General features: G+C 40.5%; 2 protein-coding genes across 5 annotated transcripts in view; both read right to left on the bottom strand.

Moving 5' to 3' along the window:
• LOC118708345 (zinc finger protein 85) overlaps positions 1–12558 on the bottom strand; it is a 47575-nt gene extending 35017 nt beyond the window's left edge. The window contains 4 exon segments of the mRNA XM_045574331.1: positions 5544–5639; positions 6011–6137; positions 7483–7636; positions 12459–12558. Coding sequence (XP_045430287.1) covers positions 5544–5639; positions 6011–6137; positions 7483–7497 — 238 coding nt within the window. The 5' untranslated portion in view covers positions 7498–7636; positions 12459–12558.
• A 10592-nt stretch (positions 12559–23150) lies between these two features.
• The window catches only part of LOC118708342 (zinc finger protein 420), a 38367-nt gene continuing 34848 nt past the window's right edge, over positions 23151–26669 (bottom strand). For 3 of the 4 annotated variants that reach the window (XM_036419636.2, XM_045574329.1, XM_045574328.1), the window contains one exon: positions 23151–24783. In XM_036419636.2, coding sequence (XP_036275529.2) covers positions 23844–24783 — 940 coding nt within the window. In that variant the 3' untranslated portion in view covers positions 23151–23843. Of the gene's footprint in view, positions 25431–26041; positions 26116–26669 lie in introns of all 4 variants that reach the window. The other variant, XM_045574330.1, reaches the window with a different exon arrangement.

The raw sequence follows: 26669 nt of genomic DNA, 5'->3' as shown, positions 1-26669 counted from the left end.
TTGTTTACATTTATAAGGCTTCTCTCCAGAATGAATTTTCTGATGTTGAGCAAGATTTGAGCTCTGGGTAAAAGTTTTGCCACATTCTCTACATTTATAAGGCTTCTCTCCAGAATGAATTCTCCGATGACTGGTAAGGCTTGAAGATTTGCTAAAGGCTTTGCCACATTCCCTACACTTATGAGGCTTTTCTCCAGAATGAAGTCTCTGATGACTGGTAAGGCTTGAATACCACTTATAGGCTTTATCACATTCTTTACATTTATAAGGCTTCTCTCCAGTATCCAGTTCCTGTTGTAGAATAAAATATAAATGCAACTTAGAAACATTATCACTTTTTTTTTTTTACTATATTTTTATTGATTTCAGAGAGGAAGTGAGAGAGAGAGAAACATCAGTGATAAGAGAAAATAATTGATCAGATGCCTCCTGTATGCCACCTACTGGGGATCGAGCCTGCAACCTGGGCATGTGCCCTTGACTATAATTTAACCCTTCAGTCTGCAGGACGATGCTCTGTCCACTGAGTCAAAGCAGCCAGGGCAATCATCACATTCTTTACATTTGTAAGTCTTCTCTCCAATAATGATTTTCTTATGTAGATATACATTGGATAATTGACTAAAGATTCTCATACTCTGATTACACCTGAAAGGCTCCTCCCCAATATGAGTATTTTCATGTTCAGTAAGATTTAATAATGGTTTGAAAGATGTGTCACATTCACTACATTTATCTGTCTTGTCTATAGCATGAATACTCTGAGGTATAACAATATTTGAGCTTTTATCAAAGACTTTCTGAAATTTATACTTTATCTGTGAAAACTAAGTTCTCTGATGGTTATTAGAATTTAACCCTTTTGTTAAATTCCTAGATTTACTACATTTATGGCTTCTCTATTCATTATATGCACTCTAGTAATCAATGAAGATAGAAAAGCCTTTAGTTCAAGTTTGAATATCACTGCACAAGTAAAGTTGTGTCTGATCACCTATTCTGATAACTATAAAGCCATAATGGTTGAAAATAAAACCTAACACATTTATGAAAATTATAGCATCTAGAATAAGAAAGAATATTTTTCTGTGAAGGAATAATTCAAACTTGGTTAAGGCATTTATAAATTCAGTCACAATTTACATCTTCATGTTTTAAATGATTGATTTTTACAAACATTTAACATAAATCCTACATCAAATCATCTGAAGACTTATTTACACAATGGACTAGGTGACTTCTCTGGTTTCCAAATTTCATTTCAGAGAAAATGTATTTTTAAAAGGTTTCCTTTCGTGTTTGCATTCAGAATCACATTGCTCTTCCAAAGTAACTCAAAGTAAAAATTTCCAAAATATTTTATATCCTTAACCTCTTTTGGCAGCAAGGAAATTTTATGGCTAATTGTCCCAGTTTGGTTATATGCACCATGACATCTGTTTTCTCTTCATATTGCTCCAGACATCCCAAAACTTCGATTAAGTGTAAATTCTCAATGCCACACATTATATATCTTACCTGTAGCATATTCCAACATGAATTTTCAATGCCTGGTTTTGGTAACAAGTCCTGGGTGACTTGAGAAGACACAACTGAAATATAACAAATGAATTATAACACACTACATTCAGATAAATATTCTCCAAATGTAATGTACAGAATTAACTGTCAAATGATTTCAGTGAAATGGCAGAAGAGGAATCACCTAAATTTTTTCTCCATGAAAATGGAAACTTAATAATAATTATTGACCCAATTACCTTTCAGAGTACCTAAGAGGTCAGTTCAAAGACCACAGCACACCCCAGAGGGGAAAAATATCAAAGAGGGAAGAAAAGTTGCTTGTATTTGCTCCCAATACCTGTTCGCCTTTTCTGGCACACTACAAAATGACTGTGAGATACCTTCCAATCCTCAGTTTCTTCTCATAAGAAAAACAAGAGTGTGCACTGTATGTCCAATATAGTCTTGGATTTTTTGCAACTACCTGTGGAACTTGCTTCTGTTTTAAATGACACAGATTGCTAAGGAAATGGCAATTTACCATGAATGCATTGTGGTGGCTACTAAGAAAGAGAGTAATTATTCAAGCACCAAAAAGACTGTTGTGCTGAATAAAGATATCAGGATTGGGAATATCATGTGCTCTAAATAAAAGCAAAATATATTTTAAACTGGGAAGTTACACAAAACACACATATGCAGGCTTCTGGTCTAGATGGTGGTGTAGGTAATTGCGGCACTGCCATCTTCCCACAACCACATTAAGTAAAACAACTAAACTACAAGAAAACCATCATTCACAATCTCCAGAAACCGAGCTGAATTAAGTTCTACAACTAAAGACATTAAGAAGAAGCCTCAGACAGACTGGTATCAGGTGCAAAGTACAGAACAGGTGGGGACCACATGATGAATAAAAATCAGAAGCAATATTTCAGCTGCAAGCGGCCAGGCCCGATCAGCCGGGCCCAGAGCAGCCGGGTCGGGAGCAGGCAGGCCCGGAGCAGCAGCAGCCAGGCTGGGAGCAGCCAGGCCCAGAGTGGCCGGGCCCGAAGCAGCCGGGCCCAGAGCAGCCGGGTCAGGAGTGGCCAAGCCCAGAGCAGCAGCAGCCAGGCCCGGAGCAGCAGCAGCTGGGCCCGGAGCAGCCGGGCTCAGAGCAGCAGCAGCCAGGCCCAGAGCAGCCAGGCCCGGAGCAGCCGGACACGGAGCAGCCAGGCCCGGAACAGCCGGGTCGGGAGCAGCCAGACCCGGAGCAGCAACATCCAGGCCCGGACCAGACCAGCAGCGGCTAGGCCCGGAACAGCTTGCTCCTTGCCTGCCCATGCCCCAGGGCTGCTTCTCAGACATGGATGGAAACTTTTGGGGGAACTTGAGGATCTGCTGATCAAGTGATGAAGGCTTAGATCTGGATGTGTTGAGTTGTAGTGCTGGGGTGTTGATCTCTGAGTGCCTTGCATGGGGTCTGGATGAGGTTGGTTGATCTATTTGGAAATGTCTTTTGTGTGAAGTGTACCCTTGGGCATGTGGAGGTTTATTGATTTGAGAAAATGCTAAGCAATTGATTTACTACCTGAAAAATTTAAAGTTCTGAAAGTTTAAGGTCTCTTGCCAAAAAGAGGTTTTAAAGCTAACACTTTAATTTTAATGGAGAAAAGGGAAGACAAGCCCTTCCCACTCAGAACAGGAAATCTAATTCCAGCCATCAGCTATCTTTAAACAATGTGTTCATTTACATTTGAATGGCTGCGCCTTTTGATAGCCTAAGGGCAAGTTTACATGTAAACAAGTTTGCTTCTCAGTTCCCAGGGCAGAAAAAACAAGGTTTAAAATTATTAGATTTTAAAATTTATTCTTAAAAATATCAAAGTTTATTAATTAAAAAAAAAACAAGGAAATTAAAAAACCTGATGAACAATATTAACTGTTGATTATAATAGAATCAGAGATACGGGAGGGGAATGGATTAACAATTCTCAGGGAAAAGGTGGATGCGGAAAGAGACTGAACATAAACTGTGCACCTATGGATGAGGACAATGGGGGGTGGGGAAAGGGCAGAGGGTGGGGTGGGAACCTGGTGGAGGGGGAAAGAAATGAGGAATCTTTGTAATAATATTAACAATAAAGATTGATTAAAAATATATATATATTTCAGCTGCAGAGATCACACCTGAGGAGTGAAGGATCCCCACCCCACCAGCCCAGGGTTCCAATGCCAAGATGAGATGTCCCTGTTATTATGGCTGTAAAAACTAGAATTGTGGCTGAGTGAGACAAAGAGCTGATGGAGTCCCAGGCAGTTCCCTTTAATGGGCTCGTGCTCTGACTTACTCAAACTCATGCCCTCTGAGCTCCAGAGCTGGGCAGCAGCTTGAAAGGCACCAGGGACACACAGGGAAGAACAACAATGACTGGCCTAAAGATGAGGGCTGGAGACGGACGGAGCTTTTTCCCAGACATAAGTGTTAGTAGAATTCATTCTTCCCTTTCTGAGCCCTTCACCCGCAGAAGATGAAGGCTTAGATCTGGATGTGTTGAGTTGTTGTAGCACTGGGGTGTTGATCTGTGAGGCTCCATAGCTGAGTATCAACCTGGCTCAGACTTTTCACCCCACTCTGAAGATTTCCTCAGAACCTGCTCCATGAATTTGTAGACCCAACCAAGCTGTTTCAAGTGGTTTTTTCATAGAAACAGCCCAAACAGGCTTATGCTTCAGTCTTTACTACAATGTCTCAAAGAATCAGCATCTGGCTTCAGCGTGCCTTGTACCTCTTGCTAAGTGGCCCCTGCCCCCAAACTATATAATGTTTAATTACTGGGGTGTATACCTAAGATATATATAATATTGATATAAAGTATAAATAAAAATTTAAAAAATGATAGAAACTCACACACCAATTGCACTTTCCAGAATAGGTTTCACAGGCCATTAAAAATTTACCATAGCTACCCTCATCGGTGTGGCTCAGTGAATTAGAGCGTCAGCCTGCAGACTGAAAGGTCCCAGGTTCGATTCCGGTCAAGGGCATGTACCTTGGTTGCAGGCACATCCCCGGTAGGGGGTGTGCAGGAGGCAGCTGATGGATGTTTCTCTCTCATCAATGTTTCTAACTCTCTCCCCCACTCTTCCCCTCTGTAAAAAAAAAAAAAAATCAATAAAAATTAAAAAAAAAAAAAAACTTACCATAGCTGATTGTTATTTGTGCTCTCTTGTACAAAGAAAAGGATGTTGCCTGCTTCTAATGGGCTTACAAAGTAACAAGGCTTATGAAAAAAACAGAAAAACGGTCCAACCAGAAGCACAAATAAGTCTCCATAAGTTGGTCCTAACTTAGCAGCGATCTGTTAATTATCTGACAAAGAATTCAAAACAACCATCTCAAAGAGGATCAATTTGTACATAGAGGGGGGGAAAAACACACAGAAAACTAAATTACCATAAAAACTATGCATGATAAAAAACTAAATTACCAAGGAGCTATGCAAAAAGTATAAGAAAGAACCAAACAAATATTGGAAGTTGAAGCACTCAGTACCTGAATTTAAATATACAATAGAAACATCAGCAACAGACTTGATCAAGCAGAAGGAATAATAGGATAACTTGGCCACCTATTCCCAGCCCTCCTGAGATGTGGGAACCAAATTACAGTATCTCAACCACTTCATTACAAACTACTTACATGAGGCAGAAAGGAGAATTGGTTTAACATAACATTCCTCATCAATGTGTACAGTTTCCCAGGGTCCATAAGAAATGCAAGAGTAGCCAGGTCATGCCTTCCTCACACTATTAGGGGAAGACTTTAGTTCTCACTGCAAATGTGATGGCAGATCAAAGGAGCACAAGGAGAACCCAGACATGATACCAGAGTGTATTAGAGGGTCTGTCCCTCGAAGACAAAAACAGAAATAAACCTGACCCTCTCCAAAATCATTTCCCATTGAAGCCAATCTTCCCAAAACATATTTTAAAGCTTGCCTTTCTCTGTGACTTTTGACCTCTCACCTGGGTTGTCTGCTACCTTCATTCCCACCTACCTGGCTGGCTGGATATCATCTCTTTTCTCTTCAACTCCCAGGGCTCCATCATGTGCTCCAAAAAGGTGACCAGGTCTGGCTTAGACACAGCAAGCCCTGTTTATTAGAAAAAAGGAACATGAGATTCTAATGGAGATTCTCCAATTTCCAATCCAGCCCTGGGTTCAAGTAAGAAGATAGGACATTATAGAATATCAGAGTATTTTAGGAAATTATTTCCCAAAATTTTATTTTCTGACAGCACCTTTATTATACCAGGAAACATTTAAAGTTTTCAGATCCTGAGTTCTACTTCCAATTACACGCGGAAACCTTTCTGTTCTGCATCAGCAAAACTTCAATTTCTTTCATTGGAAACACAGATCTGAAACTCTCATATAAAGCAGAAGCTCACCACTGACTCTGTACTAATGAAGAAAAGAAAACCCTGCGGGTGGAGGAGAAATCTGGAAGGAAGTGGTCCTCACCCAGGAATACCAGGTTCCTGTAGTTCTGCAGCATCACATCCATGTACAGTTTCCGCTGAGCTGGGTCCAGGCACGCCCATTCCTCCTGAGAGAATTCTATGGCCACATCACTGAAGGTCAGCTGTCCCTGAAATTGAAAGATACAAAGCAAAACAAAAATTAACACATTACTCAAGTAAACATGGACAGAGATCACAATGTGGCCCAATAAGAACACAGAGTGAACAGAACTGGTTTTGACCCAAGAGAGTATCCTGAATTACTAAGACCAATTACTAAGTATACTGAATCCAATAAGATCATTTTTATCTTCTCTAGTGTATTTTGAGAAAAGAGGATGACACACCATTTACAAAACCACTGTAGAGGCTTTCCTTTTCTGGAAGAGAAATTTTAAAAATAAAGGCATCAACACAGGCATATCCATTTTTGAGTGCTATATCTGAATCACACAGGAGCAAGTGTATAAAGTTCTTCGGTGGAGAAGTCATTCTGAGTGAGAACACCATAGTACTTCTAAAATAATAATGTGTAAAACAAGGAGCTGGAGGTCCACAAAATTCAGATCCTGATTCAGGAGTTCTGGGGTGGGTGCTGAGTTTCCAACTCACTTAAAACTATGGACACCAATGACTCTGCTGCATGTGCCACACCTTTAGACAGCACAGAGAAAGAAAACACAGGAAATTGTGTGCAGGACTTTGAGTGAAGTGTTTTACTGAATTTACAGATCTCATATCACAATCCTTTAATGATTACCATGTACTAGATATTATTCTAACCTGTGGACTGAAAGGTCCCAGGTTCAATTCCGGTCAAGGGCATGTACCTTGGTTGCGGGTACATCCCCAGTAAGGGGTGTGCAGGAGGCAACTGATCGATGTTTCCCTCTCATTGATGTTTCTAGCTCTCTATTTCTCAATGCAGGAGCTGCCCCCAGCCCACAGGGCATGTCTGAAAGTGATGGGGTAAGGGGTCGAGCCAGCGAATGGGCGGTGCCAGGCCAGCCAAGATGGGACCCCTGATCGCCCTGCCAGTTGCCCCACAGATTGCTGGCCAGGCCTAGGGACCCTACCCATGCACAAATTTCATGCGCCTGTCCTCTAGCATACACTCACACACACACACACACACACACACAGCCAAGAAGCGTAAGACCCGGAATCGGTTTAGAGAACATTCCTTCTGTGTTTTCTCCATTAACCTCAAACATAAGACTAATAAATTTTTCCCAAAAACTTCTCTGCTTGTTACTCTTGATTTCTGTATTCAGAAACCCAAAAACATCAAATGCCAATAACATTTCAAAGAAGGAACTTGGGCAATAATAATAATGGGGGGAAAGTAAGTAGTTGAAAACTAACTTACTTTTGCAAGATCATCATAAAAAGAATAAAGATATGCAGCTTCTAAATCCACCAACTTCAGAAAGAAATGCAAACACAGAACTGACCCAAGACAAGGGCATTTACCTGAGGAGCAGCCATGTTATCCTCTTCCTCCTCCTGCTCTGGGTTGTTTCCTCAGGGGAACATATGTTGAGGAATCACACCTGTCTCTCGAGAATATGTCTTGTTTCCACATTCATTGACCTTAAAATGCTGAAAAATGTCACACTCAGTTGTCCTTTCACAGGAGAGATTCAGAAACAAGGGGATCCTACATGAAGCTTGAACTGTGAGTTTTTTCTCTCCTGTCTACTCAGGATGTCCCCTGCCATAGCCATGCACAAATTTCAACCCAGCAATGAGAACATGGGCTGTCCTCCTGCCCCATATCCAACAGAGCACCCTGCTATCCCTTGGACCGAACCTGGCTCTGGACTCTCACAAATGCCTTGGAGCAAAGAGCCCTTCTGCTAAAACACTGGCCTCACTTTTGAGCCACCTGGAGCACCACACCAAAACAATGATGCTCCACCCAGACCAGCTGCCAACCCTGTGGGGGAGGGCACAGTAATGTCATTTCTTATCATCAAATGATCTAATGGAAGGAGACCACTGAGCTAAGCATTTCTCCCACAGCTTTAATGTACAGGCAGAATCCTTGGGGATCAAGACCCCTTCTAAAAAGCTAAGATGCTGTAATTGGCAGTGAGGACCATGAAATGGCATCTGTAGTTCCTGCTGTAGAGAACATGGCTCCTCAAGATCTGTTTTCAGTAGCACTGGGCTAGGGAGATACTAGACACAACACACCTGAGACCTGCGTAAGAAGTTGGGCTAGGAACTTCTACAATAGATTCTAGAAGGACAGGATCCCAGGGTGGATTCCCAGAGCTGGAGTTGTTCTGGAATGGGCATTGCTGGAACTGATCATTGTCACTAATAGAGAAATGTGAAAAGGGAATCCGAAAGCCTGGTCAACCTTAATTGCTCTGAATGGTCGGAACTAATCACTCATTGCTTAGTTGAGACATTGGTTGTTAAAGCAGCCTCCACCTGTTAGTCATCTGTAAATTCTTCCTGATTTTCTATTATTGGAATTTCCTGCCTAATAAGAATGGATTTTTATGGGTAAATCTCATAACCTTAATAAAAGGGATAGTAAGGCCAGAGCAGTGGTAGTCCTCCCCCTAGAGGTGGGCTCCCACCTGGCCCTCCATTTCCCAAATTAATCATTTTCTAGTCTTTCTTCATTTTGTGTGCGGCCTTCTCCAGAACCTGAACCCTGAACAGGAACCCTGGACCACTCGGGACGTGAAAAGGGGCTCCCACATCACATGACCAGGTTCCGGGGCATTTTGCAAGTGCAACAGGGAGGGGGAAATCACCTGGTTGCAACAGGGTTGTGTGAGGGGCCTGCCTCAGAATCCTTCCCAAACTATCCTGAGTCCCCAGGAATTTGCCCCGTCCCCTACAATGGACCAAGTGGAACAACAGGAAAATCTTCTGCCTGACCCACTGCCCACAGATGAGTGGAGCCTCAGTCTCCGAAGGACAAGGAGAAGAAAGGCTTTGTTTAACATTACAGCTTTGTTTGAAAATGAACCAAAGGAGCATAAGCTAGAAGCCTGTCAAGATATGAGAGTATTCACAACCCACTCATTTTCACTTTCTCCAACTGACCCCGAAATACATATTAATTGTTGTTCTTGTTACCATTGTAATATGGCAAGAACACTTCACGTGGGCTCTACCCTTACTATAAAATTTTAAGTGTACAATATAATCGCACTGTTGTACCAACGATCTCTGGAACTTATTCATCTTCAAAAAAATAAAAATTTGTATCCCTAAATAGCAACTCCATTTCCAGTCTCCCTAGCCTCTGGCAACACTAATCTTTCCTCTAATGTCTGTTCCTGTGGGTTTGACGATCTTGTGGGAATTCTAAACCTAGATTTATACACGGTTAATACATTAAAAGTACTTAATTATGACACATAAGTTTAAAAATCTATAAGCTTAATAGTCATATGATTAAACGTAAAGGAAGGAAATAGGATTACATTAAGAGGAGAAAAAGCCCCCAAATCTGATGCAATCTAACAAACACAATTGTTAAGAAAGAAATAGAAAAGAAATGACTAAAATACAACAGATTCACTATAATATAATAAACCCTCAGAGAAGCCCTGAATCTTCATGGGGAAGTTTATGCTTTTGACTGCGGGTAAGCAGGTAAATAGGCTCAAGTCATTATTTCTCATTAACACTGAACCAGTTTATATCACCAGTGTTCTGGGGAAGAAAAAAAGTAGTACCTTTTTCCTCTGTGCATACCTCTATGTCCAGAATTTTTCTTTCTTTCTTTTTTTTTTTTTTTTTAATGATCTTCTTGAGAGAGAATGAGAGGGATAGGCAGAAGTATCAAAGTGTGAGAAAATATCCATCCATAGCCTCTAGCCAACAAAAATGAAACTTGTGTCCCCTGACCAGGAATCAAACTGGTGACCTTTCAGTGCACAGGCCGAAACAATGCTCAAGCAACTGAGCCATGCCAGCCAGGGCCAGATTTCTGCTTTTCCTGAGGACATAATGGAGGGCCCACTATTGATGCTCTTATTTTAACCTGATTATCTCTTTAAGGATCCTATCTTTAAAAAGGGAACTATTCCAAGGTATTGATTAAAACTTCAAGTCCTGGCTGGTTTGGTTCAGTGAACAGAGCGTCAGCCTGTGGACTGAAGCATCCTGGTTCGATTCCAGTCAAGGGCACATGCCCAGGTTGTGGGCTCAATCCCCAGTAGGGGGCGTGCAGGAGGCAGCCAACCAATGATTCTCTCTCATTGATGTTTCTGTCTCTCCCTATCCCTTCCTCTCTGAAATCAATAAAAATACATTTTTTATTAAAAACACAAAAAACTCCAATACCCCCACCTGGCTAAGGTCTCAGTGCTGTTTCTGCCTCTGCTGTCATCCCTTTCTCCCTTTCCATTCCTGCACTGGTCTCACCCAACTCGTTTCTCCTGACTCCATCTTGATAGGCAGACTTACAATCTGATGGAGCACCTGAACTAATTTGAAAAGTAATCCTATTATTTTAAATCTTAGAATACATATACTTATGTGAATAGGGGGTTAAGTTGTTCTTAAACTCCTTTTCAAGGCCTTTGCAAGTCATTAGGAAGGCGAATCCAGCAGAACTGGACTGAAGCAGAACCAATAAGCAGGGTCAGACTGACCCACCAGGAGTCAAAGCATCATCTCATCCTCTGATGACAATAGCTGAGGACCTCCATTCCGTAGCTGCATTCCTTCCCAGCCTCATCCTCACCCCTTCCTCTTTATATTCCCATCCCCTGCACCTTGCTGGAAGTCAGGATTTGATGCTTGTAAGCGCCCTGTCTTCTCGATTGACTGACCTTCTCAATAAACACCTAATATGATTCAACCCTGACTTCCTTATTGGCAGCCCAGCCCACCCGGGGGGTCTCCCTTTAACAATCTGAAGCAACTTGTGCTTTGTGGCCCCCACTTCTGCTAACCAAGGTCTCCTCTCCTTTTTGCTCCCCTTCAAGTGTTTGCACTTCTCCCATTCCCCCATGGTTCTCTATTTGCTACTTTCCCGAGTTCCTCTATCACACTTACCATTGCTTTATAAGGCGATCCCAAATTCTCAACTTAGCCATCTCTCTATGGACCCCTCACTGACAGTTTGGCCCTCTCACTCCCCCCACTGACTGTTTGGCCCTCTCACTACTTGATCTCTTTCTCATAATCCTCCTCTCCCTGAATTAGGCCTCTTCCTGGCCTCCCCTTTGAAGGCACTGCTTCCTAGTAATAAGGTAGGGAAAGTCATTGACAAGTGGAAAAAGGGAAACAGACAAAATCATCAGACAAGACCAACACTGAAGAACTCACAGCCAGCCAATACTTCACAGGCTCTATCTTCCCTAACCCAGGACTCTTAGGAGCAAATGACTTACACATTCCAGACTGTCCCAGGGCCCCCGCTCCTGGGTCCCAGTCCACCTTCAATGACATTCTTGAAAACAAAACTAACCAGAAAGTAACCCTGGCCCCTTTACTCACATTTTGATGAATCAATGTATGAAAAAAGGACACATCTGAAAAGCTACTGACTGTTCTGTAAAGACCCTCCCCTGAGATCTCCCCTAGGATTCCTGCGTGCCAAGGACAGATTTTAAAAAGAGCCTCAAGGCAAAGGATCCAGGTAATGCTGGAGAACGCCCCACCCACACCTACACCTTTCCCTTCCCTGACTTCTTCCTCCACAGGCAACATCTCCTAAAAGCCAAGGGGCCACCCAGGTGAGACTTGCAGGCAGGGAAGCATGGGCAGCAGCAGCTTGTCTGAGGTTTGCCCCCTGAACCTGCTGCGTCCAGGGCCGACTTTTTTGCTCACTGCTATCACCAATTTCACTTTCTCAGCTAAAGCAGGCGGACATAGGTTCTCTCCTGTTGCCTCTTTTATCCTAAGCCCTTCTTTCATTTCACTGTCCCCAGCTCTAATAAACACACTCTCGAAGCCACCTGGGCTCCTGCTGTGAAATTTTTCCTACTCCAAGCCAAGAACCCACACACTACCCGTGGCCCAGACCCTGAAGGGTACCATTGGGACCTCAGTGTTTTTCTAGCCTAAATCACATCTCACGGAAACGTGTGCCCTTCCTTGGCATCTGGCCTTTTAGTGACTAAATGAAGAGTTGGGGGGAGTCCCTAAATATTGTAGATGGTGGGGGAGGATGGCTGTAGAATCCCAGGCCAAGGGGGAATCTAGGAACTGGCCTAGGGTGGGAAGGCTCTCCCGTGGAAGGTTTTAGGCAGGAGAACTAAGCGCTGGCGGGCGGTGTGCCGTGGCCCCAAGAAGGAAAGTTCACAAGCAGGGCGGACGCCGAAAGAGTTTAACCAGAAACTAACGCGGAGACCTCAACGCAAAAGCAAAACCCTAAGGGTCCCAACCTTCCCCGGGGACGCGAGACTTGCCGCCCTGGGAGACCGGGTCTGGGCGTTTCAAAGTCCGCCGCGACCCCCAGGACTCACCTGTATAGGACCTGGGGTGGGGATGCTCGGGTTTAAATGAGAAAAACCGTAAGCCGCCGTTACCTTCCCTCTGCCTAAACCGCTTCCGGGTTTACAAGAAACTGCGCGTGCGCGCCTGGAGACGACAGGGGCGGGGGCGGGGCTCGGGGCGGTGGGCGGGGCTCGGAGACACGGAGAGGCGGGGCGGGGCCGGGCTACCGCATCTCCTCCCCCGGGAAGGGGAGGGCGCGGCTGAGCCCGGGATGGGGATTTGAGGCGGCACTCAACCCCATGGCTAAAGTGACCAGACGTCCCACTTTTGGCGGGACAGTCCCAATTTTTAACAATTTGTCCCGTGTCCTGCGGCGTTTTAAAAAAGTCCCGATTTTTGGACAGAATGCACGACAAGCTAGGGAAGGGCTCCGTATAGACCAAATTTTTAATCAAGAATCCCCACCCCCCACCCCCGCAATGGTATCCGCTTTACCAATGTTAAAATCTGGTCACCTTACCCATGGCGTGCCCTCAGTCTCTGAGGGTCAGCCTGCTTGAGAGTGACAGGACGGGCGAAAGGCTGTGGCAGGCCTTCGCCCAAAAAAAGAAGGTGGTGGGACGGGGCCCAGAGCCGCCTTGATTGCTGGAGCGGGAGCCAAGCCCCCGGAATGGTGGCCAGGGTCAGCTTGCAGCGATTCTGGCTGGGCCCCGGCTCCAGTGTGTTCAATGTCTTTTTGGCCTGTGAAGCAGGGCTATTTCCTGCCCACTTTAAGTAGATGTTTCATCTTATTTTGAAACCTAAAATGTTTTTTGGTGTTTTTTTTTAAACAGGCTGACAGCGGATTTACTCAAAACCGCTATTGGACCCACCTGCGCTTCTTGGCAGAGATGCCAGCTGAACTCCAGCTCCGAGTTCTGGGAGCCTGGACTTGCCTAGCACGTTGTGAGGGAACGATAACCATCCAAATAAGCAATTTCATGAAGCAAGGAGTCTGTGCAGATGATGTGAACATGAAGGTAAAATTACAAATTCTACCTGTATGAAATTACAAATTCTACCTTTGAAAAACATGCCATCACATACCAACATCTGCCAAGACACCATTTCCATTACTAGTCCCCATGCACCCTGTGCTGTCCTGTGCTCAGTTGCAGAGAATTTTATAAGGACAAGATATGAAGGGATGAAGCACGTGATATTTTAAGTCATCATCTATGTGTGTGTGTGTGTGTGTGTTTTTTAATTACAGCAATAAATTTTACAAAATAGATATAAATTGTATTATTATTATTTACATATTCAACACGTGAAAGGAATGATAAACTCAAATACCTATGTTGAGATAGACTTCTGTGATATTGTAATTCATTTGTCATTATTTCTACTATATTTATAATGCAATCTCAAACTTCTATTTATCCAAGAGTAAGAAGAAAGAGTATTTTTATCTATTTATTTTTTATACTTTAGATTTTTGTGTTTGTTTTCTATTCACTGAGGTTCTGTCGGAGTGGATAATAAATGCAGTAAAGAATATATATATACCTTTCTAGTAGACACTTGAATTTGTTTTCATCTATAGGATATTTTTGCAACATTTCTAAAGGCATTCGGTAGAGTGTTTATCCTCTTTTAGATGAACCCTACAGGAAGTTAAGCAATCTTATCAAACTTCCAAAGGTCTCTTAAACTTTCAATAAACTTTAAGGGAATATATATATATGAAACTAGAGGCCTGGTGCATGAAATTTATGCACTGGGGGTTGGTGTCCCTCAGCCCATCCTGCACCCTCTCCAATCAGGGACTCCTCGGAGGATGTCCAACTGTCAGTTTAGGCCTGATCCCTATATAGCTTAAACGGCAGTCAAACATCCCTCTCACAATCCGGGACTGCTGGTTCCCAACCGCTTGCTTGCCTGCCTGCCTGATTGCCCCTAACTGATTCTGCCTACCAGCCTGGTCGCCCCCAACTGCCCTCCCCTGCAGGTGTGGCTGCCCCCAACTGCCCTCCCCTGCCAGTCATCTTGTGGCAGCCATCTTTGACCACATAGGGGCAGCCATCTTGTGCAAGGGCATGAGGGTCAATTTGCATATTGCCTCTTTATTATATAAGACTAGAGGCCCGTTGCATGAAGATTTGTGCAATAGGCCTTCCTTCCCCTGGCTGCTGGCACTAGTTTTCCTCTGGCACCCAGGCCTTCACTCTGGCTGCCGCCTTCAGCCTTCCATTTTCACTCCTATAGCTCCCTCTGCCTCCAGCCCTCCACCTCATAGCAGGCGTCCTGTCCCACCTAGCACAGACACTCCGTGCCTGCATGCATGCTGCCCAGAGCCTTGGAGCAGCTGGGGAATAGGGCTGCTGCAATCTTTGTTGGGTTAATTTGCATACTCATTTCTGATTGGCTGGTGGGCATCATGAAGTGATGGTCAGTTTGCATATTTCTCTCTTTTATTGGTGTAGATAATACCCATCATGAAATGCATGTTTCTCTCAAATCCCTACATATGCCAATAAAAATTTTTGATGAGATAAAGGCATTTTGGATAAAAATTCCTTTAACATATAATAAATTTAAAGGTGTCATTGCCATATATTAGTACATTATGTGGTGTTTCCTAAGATTATGCATTATACACTTTCAACATTTATTACATTTAAGTGACCTAATATTTTGTAAGGTTTGAACATCATGACTCATAAAAGTTGTAAGATTTTATTCCAAACTTAATATCATGATGATCTCCCAAGTATTGAAATTTGTATAAGAATTTTGACACAAATACATATTTTGGGCCTTTTTTTAGATATATATTTGCTGAACTTCAGTAATGTTAGACCCTTGGAAAAATACATTTCCCAATTCATTCTTTTAAAAAATATTTTTATTGACTTTTCTGAGAGGGAAAGGGAGATGGGGAGAGAAACATTGACGTGACAAGAAAGCAACCCAGGCATGTGCCCTGGTTGTGATTCAAACCAGCAACCCTTCAGTGCAAGGATGACACTCAATCAACAGAGTCACACCAGCCAGGGTCCAATTCATTATTATTTCTTCTTCTTCTCCCTCTCCTCCTCCTCCTCCTCCTCCTCCTCCTCCTCCTCCTCCTCCTCCTCCTCCTTCTTCTTTTTGTTTATCATCAACCAATGACATTTTCTCCACTGATTTTTAGAGGGAGTGGAAGGAAAGGTGAGAGACAGACAGCATAATAATCTCCAGGTTCCTCCATGCTGTCCCAAAGGGTAAGAGAGCCTTTTTTTTTTTTTTTTTTTTTTTTTTTTTTTTTTTTTTTTTTTACTGCTGCATAGTATTCCATGGTATTAATGTACCACAGGGTTTTTATCCACTCATCTAATGATGGGCACTTGGGCTATTTTTAGATCTTAGCTGTTGGAAATGCTGCTGCTATGAACACAGAGGTGCAAATATTCTTTCTGATGGTGTTTTAAGATTCTAAGGGTATATTCCCATAAGTGGTATGGATGGGTGATAAGGCAGTTCCATTTTTAATTATTTGAGGAAACTGCTTATTATTTTCCACAGTGGCTGCACAAGTCTGCATTCCCACCAGCAGTGAACTAGGGTTCCTTTTTCTCCACATCCTCATCAGCACTTGTTTGTTGATTCACTGATGCATAACAATTCTAATAGGTGAGAGGTGATACCTCACTGTTGTCTTAATTTGCATTTCTCTGAAGATTACTGACATTAATCATTTTTCCTATGTCCATTGATCATCTGTATGTCCTCTTTTTATTAATATTTTTTATTGATTTTACAGAGAGGAAGAGAGAGCGATAGAGTTAGAAACATCGATGAGAAAGAAACATCGATCAGCTGCCTCCTGCACACCCCTACTGAGGATGTGCCCACAACCAATGTACATGCCCTTGACCGGAATCGAACCTGGGACCTTTCAGTCTGAAAACTGATGCTCTATTCCCTCAACCAAACTGGCTTTGGCTCTCTTTTCACTTTAATGGTTTATTTTGCTGTGCAGAAGCTTTTTAGTTTCATATAGTCCCATTCATATATTTTTTCCTTTGTTTCCCTAACCTAGGAGATGTATCAGCAAAAATAATGCTATGTGAGAGGTCTGAGATATTATGGCTTCTGTTCTCTTTTAGGATTTCTCTGGTTGTGTGGCTTAAATTTAAATATTTTATTCATTTTCACTTTATTCTTGTGTGTGATATAATTTGATGTTCTAATTTTGTTTTGTTTTTTTTGCATGTACCATCCAATTTTTCCAAAACCATTTATTGCAGAGACTGTCTCTACTCCCTGAATGCTCTCACCTCATTAGTCAAATTAACTATATGGTGTGGTAATTTTTGGGGGTGTCTGTTCTTTTCCATTTCTATATATGCCTGTTCTTGTGCCAGTACCAGGCTTTTTTTTATTTTCTTTTTCTTAAGACAATGGCTTTGTAGTATAGTTTGATATCCCATGTGATCATTTTCTAAAGATAGCTAAGGCTATATGGAGTCTTTTTTGGTTCCATATGAATTTTTGGAATTTGTTCTAGGTCTATGAACAATGCTGTTTGTATTTTGATATGTATTGTATTGAATCTAGAGATTGCTTTTGGGTAGTATGGACATTTTAATGATGTTAAATCTTAAAACTCCATGAAACGATATATGCTTCCACCTGTTTGTATCTTCCGCTATTTCTTTTTTCAGTGTCCTATAGTTTTCCAAATAGAGGCTTTATAACTCCTTGGTTAAGATTATCCCCCCCGCCCCCCTCAATAGTAAATGGGATTGGTGGGGGGTTTTTTAGTTTCTCTTTCTAAGAGTTCTTTATTGTTGTATAAAATGCCACATGCCTGTGGACCTGGACAAAACCCAGAAGATTTGTATATGGGCACCTGTGAGGCAGACAGTGGGTCCTCCACTTTCCTTCTTACTTCTTATTTTCAGTTTGGCTTTCCTAGGCTTGCACAAAAAACTTAACTTTTTTGGTTTATATTATTTTATTCTGTTCAAGCTAATAGTATATTAAAAATGTTTTCATATTTTTTGTTGATTTCAGAGATAAAGGAAGGGGGGGGAGAGAGAGACAGAGAGACAGAGAGACAACATCAATGATGAGAGAAAATCACTGATTGACTGTCTTCTGCACACCCCACACTGGGATCAAGACTGCAACCTGGACATGTGCCCAGACCAGGAATCAAACTGTGAACTTTTGGGTTCATAGGTCAATGTTTAACCACTGAGCCATGCCAGTGTGGCACTAATAGTATGTTTTATTTTATTATTTTTTTAAAATATATTTTATTGATATTCTACAGAGAGGAGGAAGGGAGAGAGATAGAGACCTAGAAACATCGATGAGAGAGAAACATCGACCAGCTACCTCTTGCACACCCCCCACAGGGAATGTGCCCACAACCAATGCACATGCCCTTGACCGGAATCAAACCTGGGACCCTCCAGTCCGCAGACCGACGCTCTACCACTGAGCCAAACCGGTTTCGGCACTAATAGTATGTTTTAAAGAATAACATATAATTTCATGTATACTCATAGAGAGTTTTTTGAGACTACTGTATTTGAAACTAGTTTGTATTTACGTAAAAGAAATACAGATATGAATACTACTACTAAAAATAAACACCTCTTTTGCCTGTTGATAGCCTTTCAAAATGTGACATCAGATTTCCCATAATAGGTAAAGGAAATTGACCAAAAATAAGCCAGATTCCAGTGGACCACCTCTTCCTGGTACTGACCTCACAATCATGAATTCGACCATTTAGTGAGTCAATTGCTCTAGAACACGTGTCAAACACAAGGCCCTCGGGCCAAATCCGTCCCGCCAGGCCTTGCAATGTGGCCCGCACCGCGCTGTCATCACTGCACTCCGCTGCGTTTCCATCACAATGACAGTTTATGACTGTTCAGTAAACCATTCGGCCCGCGATTTAGGCTGGATTTTAGATTTTGGCCCCTTCTCTGATTGAGTTCGACACCCCTACTCTAGAAGATAAGTTCCTGCACAGTAAGCACCATGAATGCTTCATTGTTTTTGTAATGACCAGCTGAATAGAAAAACTTGATTTATCTGTCATTTGCATTGCTAGACCTCCTCATAACTCCTCACTTTTATACCAGAAATGGAGCAACACCCATCTAGCTAAGATACTGTTTCTATGAATGTGTTCAGCTCTGTACTTTGAGCTGTAACAGGATAAAAATGGTGGAACAAATCCCCAGGTAGAAAGTTCTCAACACAAAACTGTAGGGAGCAGTTAGAGGGTTAAGCCTCAGACTGACCTGTTGGCAAAGTCACAAACAAGTCCCAGCTTAGAGGGCACAGCCCTCTTAGGATAATTAAGCTTGACCTTATGATGCTCCCTAGATCCTATCTTGGTAGCTAATGGGCTGTGGGAAGTGCAGCAAGTACTGCCAAAACAAGTGAAAGTCACAAGAATATTGTAACAATGGTGATTACTACTTTGTTTACCTCTGGCTATAAAATAAAGGCTCAGCTTGCCTTCTGGATCTCTCTCTGTGGCATCAGCCAGGCACAGGAGATCCACCTAAATCCAGTTTATTTATTTTTTAAAATATATTTTTTTACTGATTTTTTACAGAGAGAAGAGGGATAGAGTTAGAAACATCGATGAGAGAGAATCATTGATTAGCTGCCTCTTGCACACCTCCTGTTGGTACATGCCCTTGACCGGAATCGAACCCAGGACCTTTCAGTCCGCAGGCTGACGCTCTATCCACTGAGCCAAACCGGTTTCGGCTAGATCCAGTTTATTTATTTATTTATTTTTGTCTGTCTTTTCTTCAGTCCTTCTCCAAACACCCTCAGGCTTACCGAACCCTTGGCTGAGCTGGCCTGGCACATAAAACATCAGTATGATGCTGCATATAGTAAGTATATAGCTATGTCAGGAAGTTCAGGACAGTATCCAATATCTGTACTTTATGTGATATTTGTATTGTTCTTTTGAGCTGACATATGTACATAAACTATCATATTAACCAGCACATGCAAGATCCAGAACAGGACACTGGGTTTTTACTATAAGCTCTGCCTAGCTAGAAATCCTGGCCGACAGTGATGGACTGGAAGATACTCAATGGACATATGGTGCAAACAGACACACTTATGGCCATGCAGTGACATACATAAGTTTGCACCCAAAATCATGAAGAAAATATTTCAAATCAAAAGCTACTATGGTTTCTGGAATACTTAGAAAGAATGATCAACAGCCCAGCTAGTATGGCTCAGTTGGTTGAGCATCATCCCATGCAGCAAGAGGTTACAGGTTCTATACCTGGTGAGGGAGCATGCCTGGGTTGTGGGCTCGATTCCCAGTGTAAGCTGTGCAAGAAGCAGCTGGTCAATGTTTCTCTTTCATTTCTGTTTCTATCTCTCTATCCCTCTCCTTCTCTAAAAATCAATAAGACCACATATTTTTTTAAAAGCATGATCAATTGTCTATATTCCGATTAATTTGTCTGGGTTCCACTGCAGTAAAGGAAATGATGATGATGTAACAGTAAATAAAAATTCTTTTTATTTTTAAATATATTTTATTGATTTTTTTTTTACAGAAGAAGAGAGAGAGAAAGAGAGTTAGAAACATTGATCAGCTGCCTCCTGCACACTCCCCACTGGGGATGTGCCTGCAACCAAGGTACATGCCCTTGACCGGAATTGAACCTGGGACCCTTCAGTCTGCAAGCCGACATTCTATCCACTGGGCCAAACGGGTTTCAGGATAAATAAAAATTCTTTAGGATTCTAACAAATATTGAAACCAGGAAGATAATTCCCATTTTCAAATACACACATGCTACTCTGATGTTTCCCAGTACTCACATTCAGAAAGAAAGACTTCATCATGAAATTAAGAGTTATGAGCTCTCGTTTTTACAAAACATATTAGAGGCCCAGTGAACAAATTTGTGCATGGGTGAGGTCTGTTGGCCTGGCCGGCGATTGAGGCCAATTGGGGCTGAGGGAGGTTGGCTGGGATCAGGGCTGATGGGGCCGGCCACTTTGGAGGAGGGACCGTGGGAGGTTTGGGGCACAGTGACCACCAGGGGCCACCTCCTGCATTGAGCGTCTGCCCTCGGTGGTCAATGCAAGTCATAGTGACTAGTCGTTAAGTCATTCGGTCATTCAGTTGTTCAGTCACTTAGACTTTCATATATAATACATAGATGATAAATAGATAGATAGATAGATAGATAGATAGATAGATAGATAGATATAGATATAGATATATATAGATAATCCAAAATTTTCAACACATTCTGATGCTTCTCACACCACGGTATACATTCTAAACTACTGATCAGTACCTTTAATGATTAACAAGAATGATATGGGATGGGGAGAATAATGAGATGGTATAGCCATAGCACTTCAAAGGACAATGGCTCGGATGTCCATGTAGCTGAGAATAAAAAGAAATAAAAGAACTGGAAATAATTAAAAAATAAAAAAATAAAAGAAATTTATCTTAATTTTAGAGCCAGTTTTGTATCATGGAAACAGGTATCCCCTCCACATGTTTAATTCATATCAATTTTCCATCCTGAATATTTTTACATCTTCTTAAAACTACATCACTTCTATTGGAATATTTTCCTCCTAATTATGGAGTTATCTATTACATACTAAGTAGTGTCCTAAGTGTTTATTCCTTTCATATAACTATCAAAACAATATTATGATTTGGGACATTATCATGTTTTCAACTAAACAAACTGTCAGAAAAGAGTGAATAACTTTGGTGACATCAATAAGTAAAAACAACTAAAGAAATGTTCACTTACATAGTTTCTCTTTAATAGAAAGAATGAAATAAAGTGTATTAAACAAACTACAACTTCATAAGCTCATTAATCCAATTATTACCATTTTCAGGATATTTCTATACACCATTGAATTCAATGAAAGCCATTCTTAAAATCTCCAAGCACAACCTATAAGCAACATTTCATCCACTATGGAATAAGAAAAACACATGTTATATCTTACATGAGACACAGAAATGTAAACAAACAGAACTGTAGTGGGAGATTCTCAGACCAAGAATCATCAGATTTGGGAGTAAGAAATTCACTGTAATGTATCGAAGATGATTCACATTATAAACCTATAAGATTTCTAGCTTACTAGTAAATCAACATATATTTTTAAATTACTAATTTTGATCCTTTTTTCTAAAGATATGTGCACACACATACACACCCACTTCTTCCTCATTAATCCTCTTACTACTAAATTACATCTTTGTTACTATACTTACATATTACATGCAGTGCATATCAAAACCATGCAAACCTGTTATATAGGCTCAGAAAAAGGAAGTGAAGAAAATATATATAGGCTAAAATGTAATCATAATGCAGAATTCCAAAAATAGGGCTTCTAATCATATTTTTTTAGATTTGTTAAATTAGCATTTGTTAAGCAAAGCTCACTGGTACTGAATGGTAACTCAGAGACCACAGGGTAAATTGGCAAAAACTAGTTTATAACTCACAGGCCTGGAGGAAATACACAATACGCCTGCAAGGGCTACACAGGGAGGCCAAGACAGGATGCAGGCAGAGAGTGGCAGGATCCAGAGTGCATATCTTTGTTAGGAATACTATGTGTAGTGCCCTGGGGTTCTCAATTGAGGTCCAGATTGTTCTATTCGAAGGAAAATCAGCAAGGTTTTGGTAAACTCTTCAGTAATCTTATATATGCGGCATACAAAATAAAGACCCTGAGGTACACAAAACTCTATAGCATTCAAGGGCTTCTTGAGAAGTTATATCGAAAACTTACACATTTACTTGTGACACTGTAAGTTGGTGTCTTGTGTGTGCACTAGAGGGAAAAGGGAATCAAATCAAGGTTCCTTAGCTACACAAGACAAATACCAATGCAGAAATATTATAAAGTATTTTAGCTAAACTCTTACAGATACTCCCACTAGATCTTTACTGCAACTATCAAAATGTCCCTGTAAGTACAACAGAAAGAAGAAGACACAATTCTGGGGAAATTCTACACATTATTTAAGGTTAAGGGACTTCTAGTAATATCATTCCAGTGCATTACAAAATGTTACCCACAATAGTGAATGAGGTAGGAAATATTAACATTCAAGGCATGTTAACACCTCATTCATTACACATCACTGTTAATACACTTATGTTCATTCATTTTATCAATGAGAATATATTAAGTTCACACAGTCAAAATAGAGCATTACAAACCCAATATATTACACTGGTCAAAATACACATTACACTCATTCACAGAATCATGAAATGAATTGAAATTTTAAACCAATTAATACTTTTGTTTCAAAAAATCACAAATACTGTCATAATAATAATTAAAAAAAAGATACAGTGTAAGCAATTACATTTATTCAAACATCCATATCCTTGGTATTTTGATTCCTACTAAAAAGCCACATAACTTTATTTATGGGGTTCTCTAAAATAAGTATTCAGATTTACTCATATTTGAAAAGTGTTGACTTACTACTTTTTACTGTGAATTTTCTGATATTTTAGATTTAATTTTGGTTAACTACTTTCCTAGATTTTCTAGATCTTTAAAGTCACTTTAAAGGATAAATTCTATGGAATTTTCTTTTTTATATATAATATATTTTTATTGAGTTTTAGAGAGAGGAATAGAGAGATAGAAACATCAATGATGAAAATCATTGATTGGCTGCCTCCTACTGGGGATTGAGGCCACAACCCAGGCGTGTGCCCTTGGCTGGAATTGAACCTAAGATCCTTCAGTCCATAGGCTGATGCTCTATCCACTGAGACAAACTGGCTACAGCTTTGTGGGGTTTTCTGAAGTGTATATTTTGGATAAAAATCTTTCTTCATTTATAACAAATATAGAATTTATCTTCAGTATGCATTCTCTGATATTGAGAAAGGTTGTAGGTCCTTTAAAGGGGTTTGCCATATTTTTCAAATTTTTAAGTTTCTCTCCAGGATAAATTCTCATTTATTAATTAAGATATAAATGGTAAATACAGGCATTGCTGCATTTTTAACGTTTGCATTATTTCTCTCTACTATGAACTCTCAAGTTTAGTGAGGTTTAATGGTTAAAGATTTTGCCACATTCTTTATATTTGTATTGCTTCAGTCTAGCATAAGTTATGTGATATGGACTAAGGTTCCAACACTAGGGGAAAGGCTTTTCCACATTCTTTACACTTCCCTCTGGTGTGAATCTATATACTTAGTGAGATTTGGGCAATAGCTAAAGGTTTTTCCAAAATATTTACATTTGCATTGCTTCTATCCAGTTTTGGATTCCCCAATACTGAGTAAAGCTATAGCAGAGGTTAAAGGCTTTGTCACACCCTTTACATTTGTAAAGTTTTTCTCAGGTATGCGTTCTCAGATGTTTGGTAAGGTTAAAGCAGAGGATAAAGGATCTGCCACATTCTCATCATTTATAAGGTTTCTCTCTAGTAAGAGACCCCTGATATCTGGTAAGATTTGAACAGTGTTTAAAGGGTTTGCTACATTCTCTACATTTATAAGGTCTTCCTCCAGTGTGAATTCTCTGAAGTTAAGTAAGTTCTGAGCACTGGGTAAAGGCCTTGACATATTTTCTACATTTATAAAACTTCTTTCCAGATGAATTCTCTGATGTTGAGTAAAGCTTGAATACCAGTTAAAGGCTTTGCCACATTCTCCACATTTATAAGGCTTCTCTCCAGTATGAATTCTATAATGATTGGTTAGGTCTGAACACCGGTAAAAAGCTTTGTCACATTCTCTACATTTATAAGGCTTCTCGCCCGTATGAGTTCTCTGATGTCGAGTCAGGCTTGAATACCAGTTAAAGGATTTGCCACATTCTTCACATTTATAAGCCTTATCCCTAGCATGGTTTCTCTCATGTTTCAAAAGGCTTGAATAATCATTAAAAGTTCTGCCACATTCTCCACACTTATAAGGCCTCCCTACAGAATGAATTCTCTGATGTTCAGTAAGTTTTGAGCACCGGGTAAAGGCTTTGCCACATTCTCTACATTTATAAGGCTTCTCTCCAGTATGAATTCTCTGATGAAGGGTAAGGCTTGAACTCCGGATAAAGGCTTTGTCACATTCTCCACATTTATAAGGCTTCTCTCCAGTATGAAGTCTCTGATGAGTGGTAAGGTCTGAACACCGGTTAAAGGCTTTGCCACATTCTCTACATTCATAAGGTTTCTCCCCAGTATGAATTTTCTGATGTCGAGTAAGGCTTGAATACCAGTTAAAGGCTTTGCCACATTCTCTACATCTATAAGGCTTATCTCCAGTATGAATACTCTGATGTCGAATCAGGCTTGAAAACACATTAAAGGTTCTGCCACATACTCTACATTTATAAGGCTTCTCTCCAGAATGAGTTCTCTGATGATTGGTAAGACTCGAATACCACTTGTAGGCTTTGCCACATTCTCTACATTTATAAGGCTTTTCTCCAGGATGCAGCCTCTGATATTCATTAAGTTCTAAGCACTTATTAAAGGTTTTGCCACAGTCTCTACATTTATAAACCTTCTCTCCAGTATGAAGTGTCTGTTGTTCAATAACATGGGAATGCAACTTAAAAACCTTATCACATTCTTTACATTTGTAAGGCTTCTCTCTAGCACGGATTTTTTTATGTATATATACATTTGATAATTGACTAAGGACTCTCACACACTGATTACACCTGAAAGGTGCCTCCCCAATATCAGTATTTTTAAGTTCAGTAAGATTTAATGACTGGTCAAAAGAGTTGGCATATTCACTACATTTGTCTGCCTTCTCTACACTATGAATATTCTGAGGTATGACAATATTTGAGCTTTTATCAAAGACATTCGGACACTTCTCATTTATCTGTGGAAGCTGAGTTGTCTGATGGTTATCAGAATTTGACTCTTGTTTAATGTTTTCCAAGGATTCATTGCACTGGAGACTTCCCTCTTCGTTATGTGTACTCTGGTAATCATTGAAGATAGAAAGGCCTTTAGTCATAGCATTTAATATTGCACATGTAAAGTTGTTTCCAATGACCTATTCTGCTATCTAATGAACCAAGATGGTTGAATATAAACCCTAACACACTTATAAAAATTAAAGACTCTGGAATAAGAAAGAATATGTATCTGTGAAAGAATAATGCAAACTTGGTTAAGGGATTTACAAATTCATAGTTATAATTTCTATCTTCATTTTTTCAATATCTAATTTTTTAGAACTATTTTACTTAATCAAATCCTACATTAAATCATCCAATGAATTATCAGCACAATGGACTAGTTTACTTTTCTGATATTGCAAATTTAACTTCAGAGAATATGTACTTTTAAAAAAATATCTTTGGACTTTAAGTTCAGAAACACATTGTTATGCCAATATAAGTGACTTAGAGTAGAAAATTTTAACATGTTTTATATTTTAAAAATATTTTGCCAATAAGATTTTTATATGGGTAATTGCTCCATTTGCTTACATCCGTCATAACATTCTTTTTTCTCTTCATATTCCCCTGCCCGCTACAGAACTTTCATTAAGTGTAAATTCTCAATGCCACACCTTCAGTATCTTACCTGGGACATTTTGTGGAATGAATCTTCTATGCCTGACTTTGGCAACAAGTCTTGGGTAACTTGAGAAGATATAGCTGAAATACACCAAATTAATTATAAAACACTACACTCAGGTAAATATTCTTTAAATTCAAATGTACAGAAAAGATTTGAGATAGCAGGATAGAAGCACCAAAACATTCTTCCTCTATGGAGATGTTAAGTTACCAATAATTATTGAACCAATTACCTTTTAGAGTACTTCAGAAGCCAGCTCAAGACCACTACAGCCCCCAGAAAGTACAAAATAAAAATATCATATCATAGAGAGAAGAAAAGTTGCTCACATTTGCTTACCCTCCCTGGCACACTACAAAATGACTGGGATAACTCCTAATTCTCACTTTCTTCTCAGAAGAGAAATGAATGTACTGTGAGTCTTACAGTCTTGTTTTCTTGCGGCCACCTGAAGAACTTGTTTCTATTTTGAATAATACAGATTACTAAGGAAATGGCAATACACTGTGAATGTATTGTGGTAGCTGTGAAGAAAAAGAAGTAAGTGTTCAGGCACCAGAGGGACAACAGTGCTGAAGACATACATCAGGGATAGGAAAACATCATGAGCTCTATATATAATTGGGAAATT

The sequence above is a fragment of the Pipistrellus kuhlii genome, unplaced genomic scaffold, assembly GCF_014108245.1.
Source record: "Pipistrellus kuhlii isolate mPipKuh1 unplaced genomic scaffold, mPipKuh1.p scaffold_m20_p_6, whole genome shotgun sequence".
NCBI classification, from domain to species: Eukaryota; Metazoa; Chordata; class Mammalia; order Chiroptera; family Vespertilionidae; genus Pipistrellus; species Pipistrellus kuhlii.
This window is presented reverse-complemented; position numbering and strand designations above follow the sequence as displayed.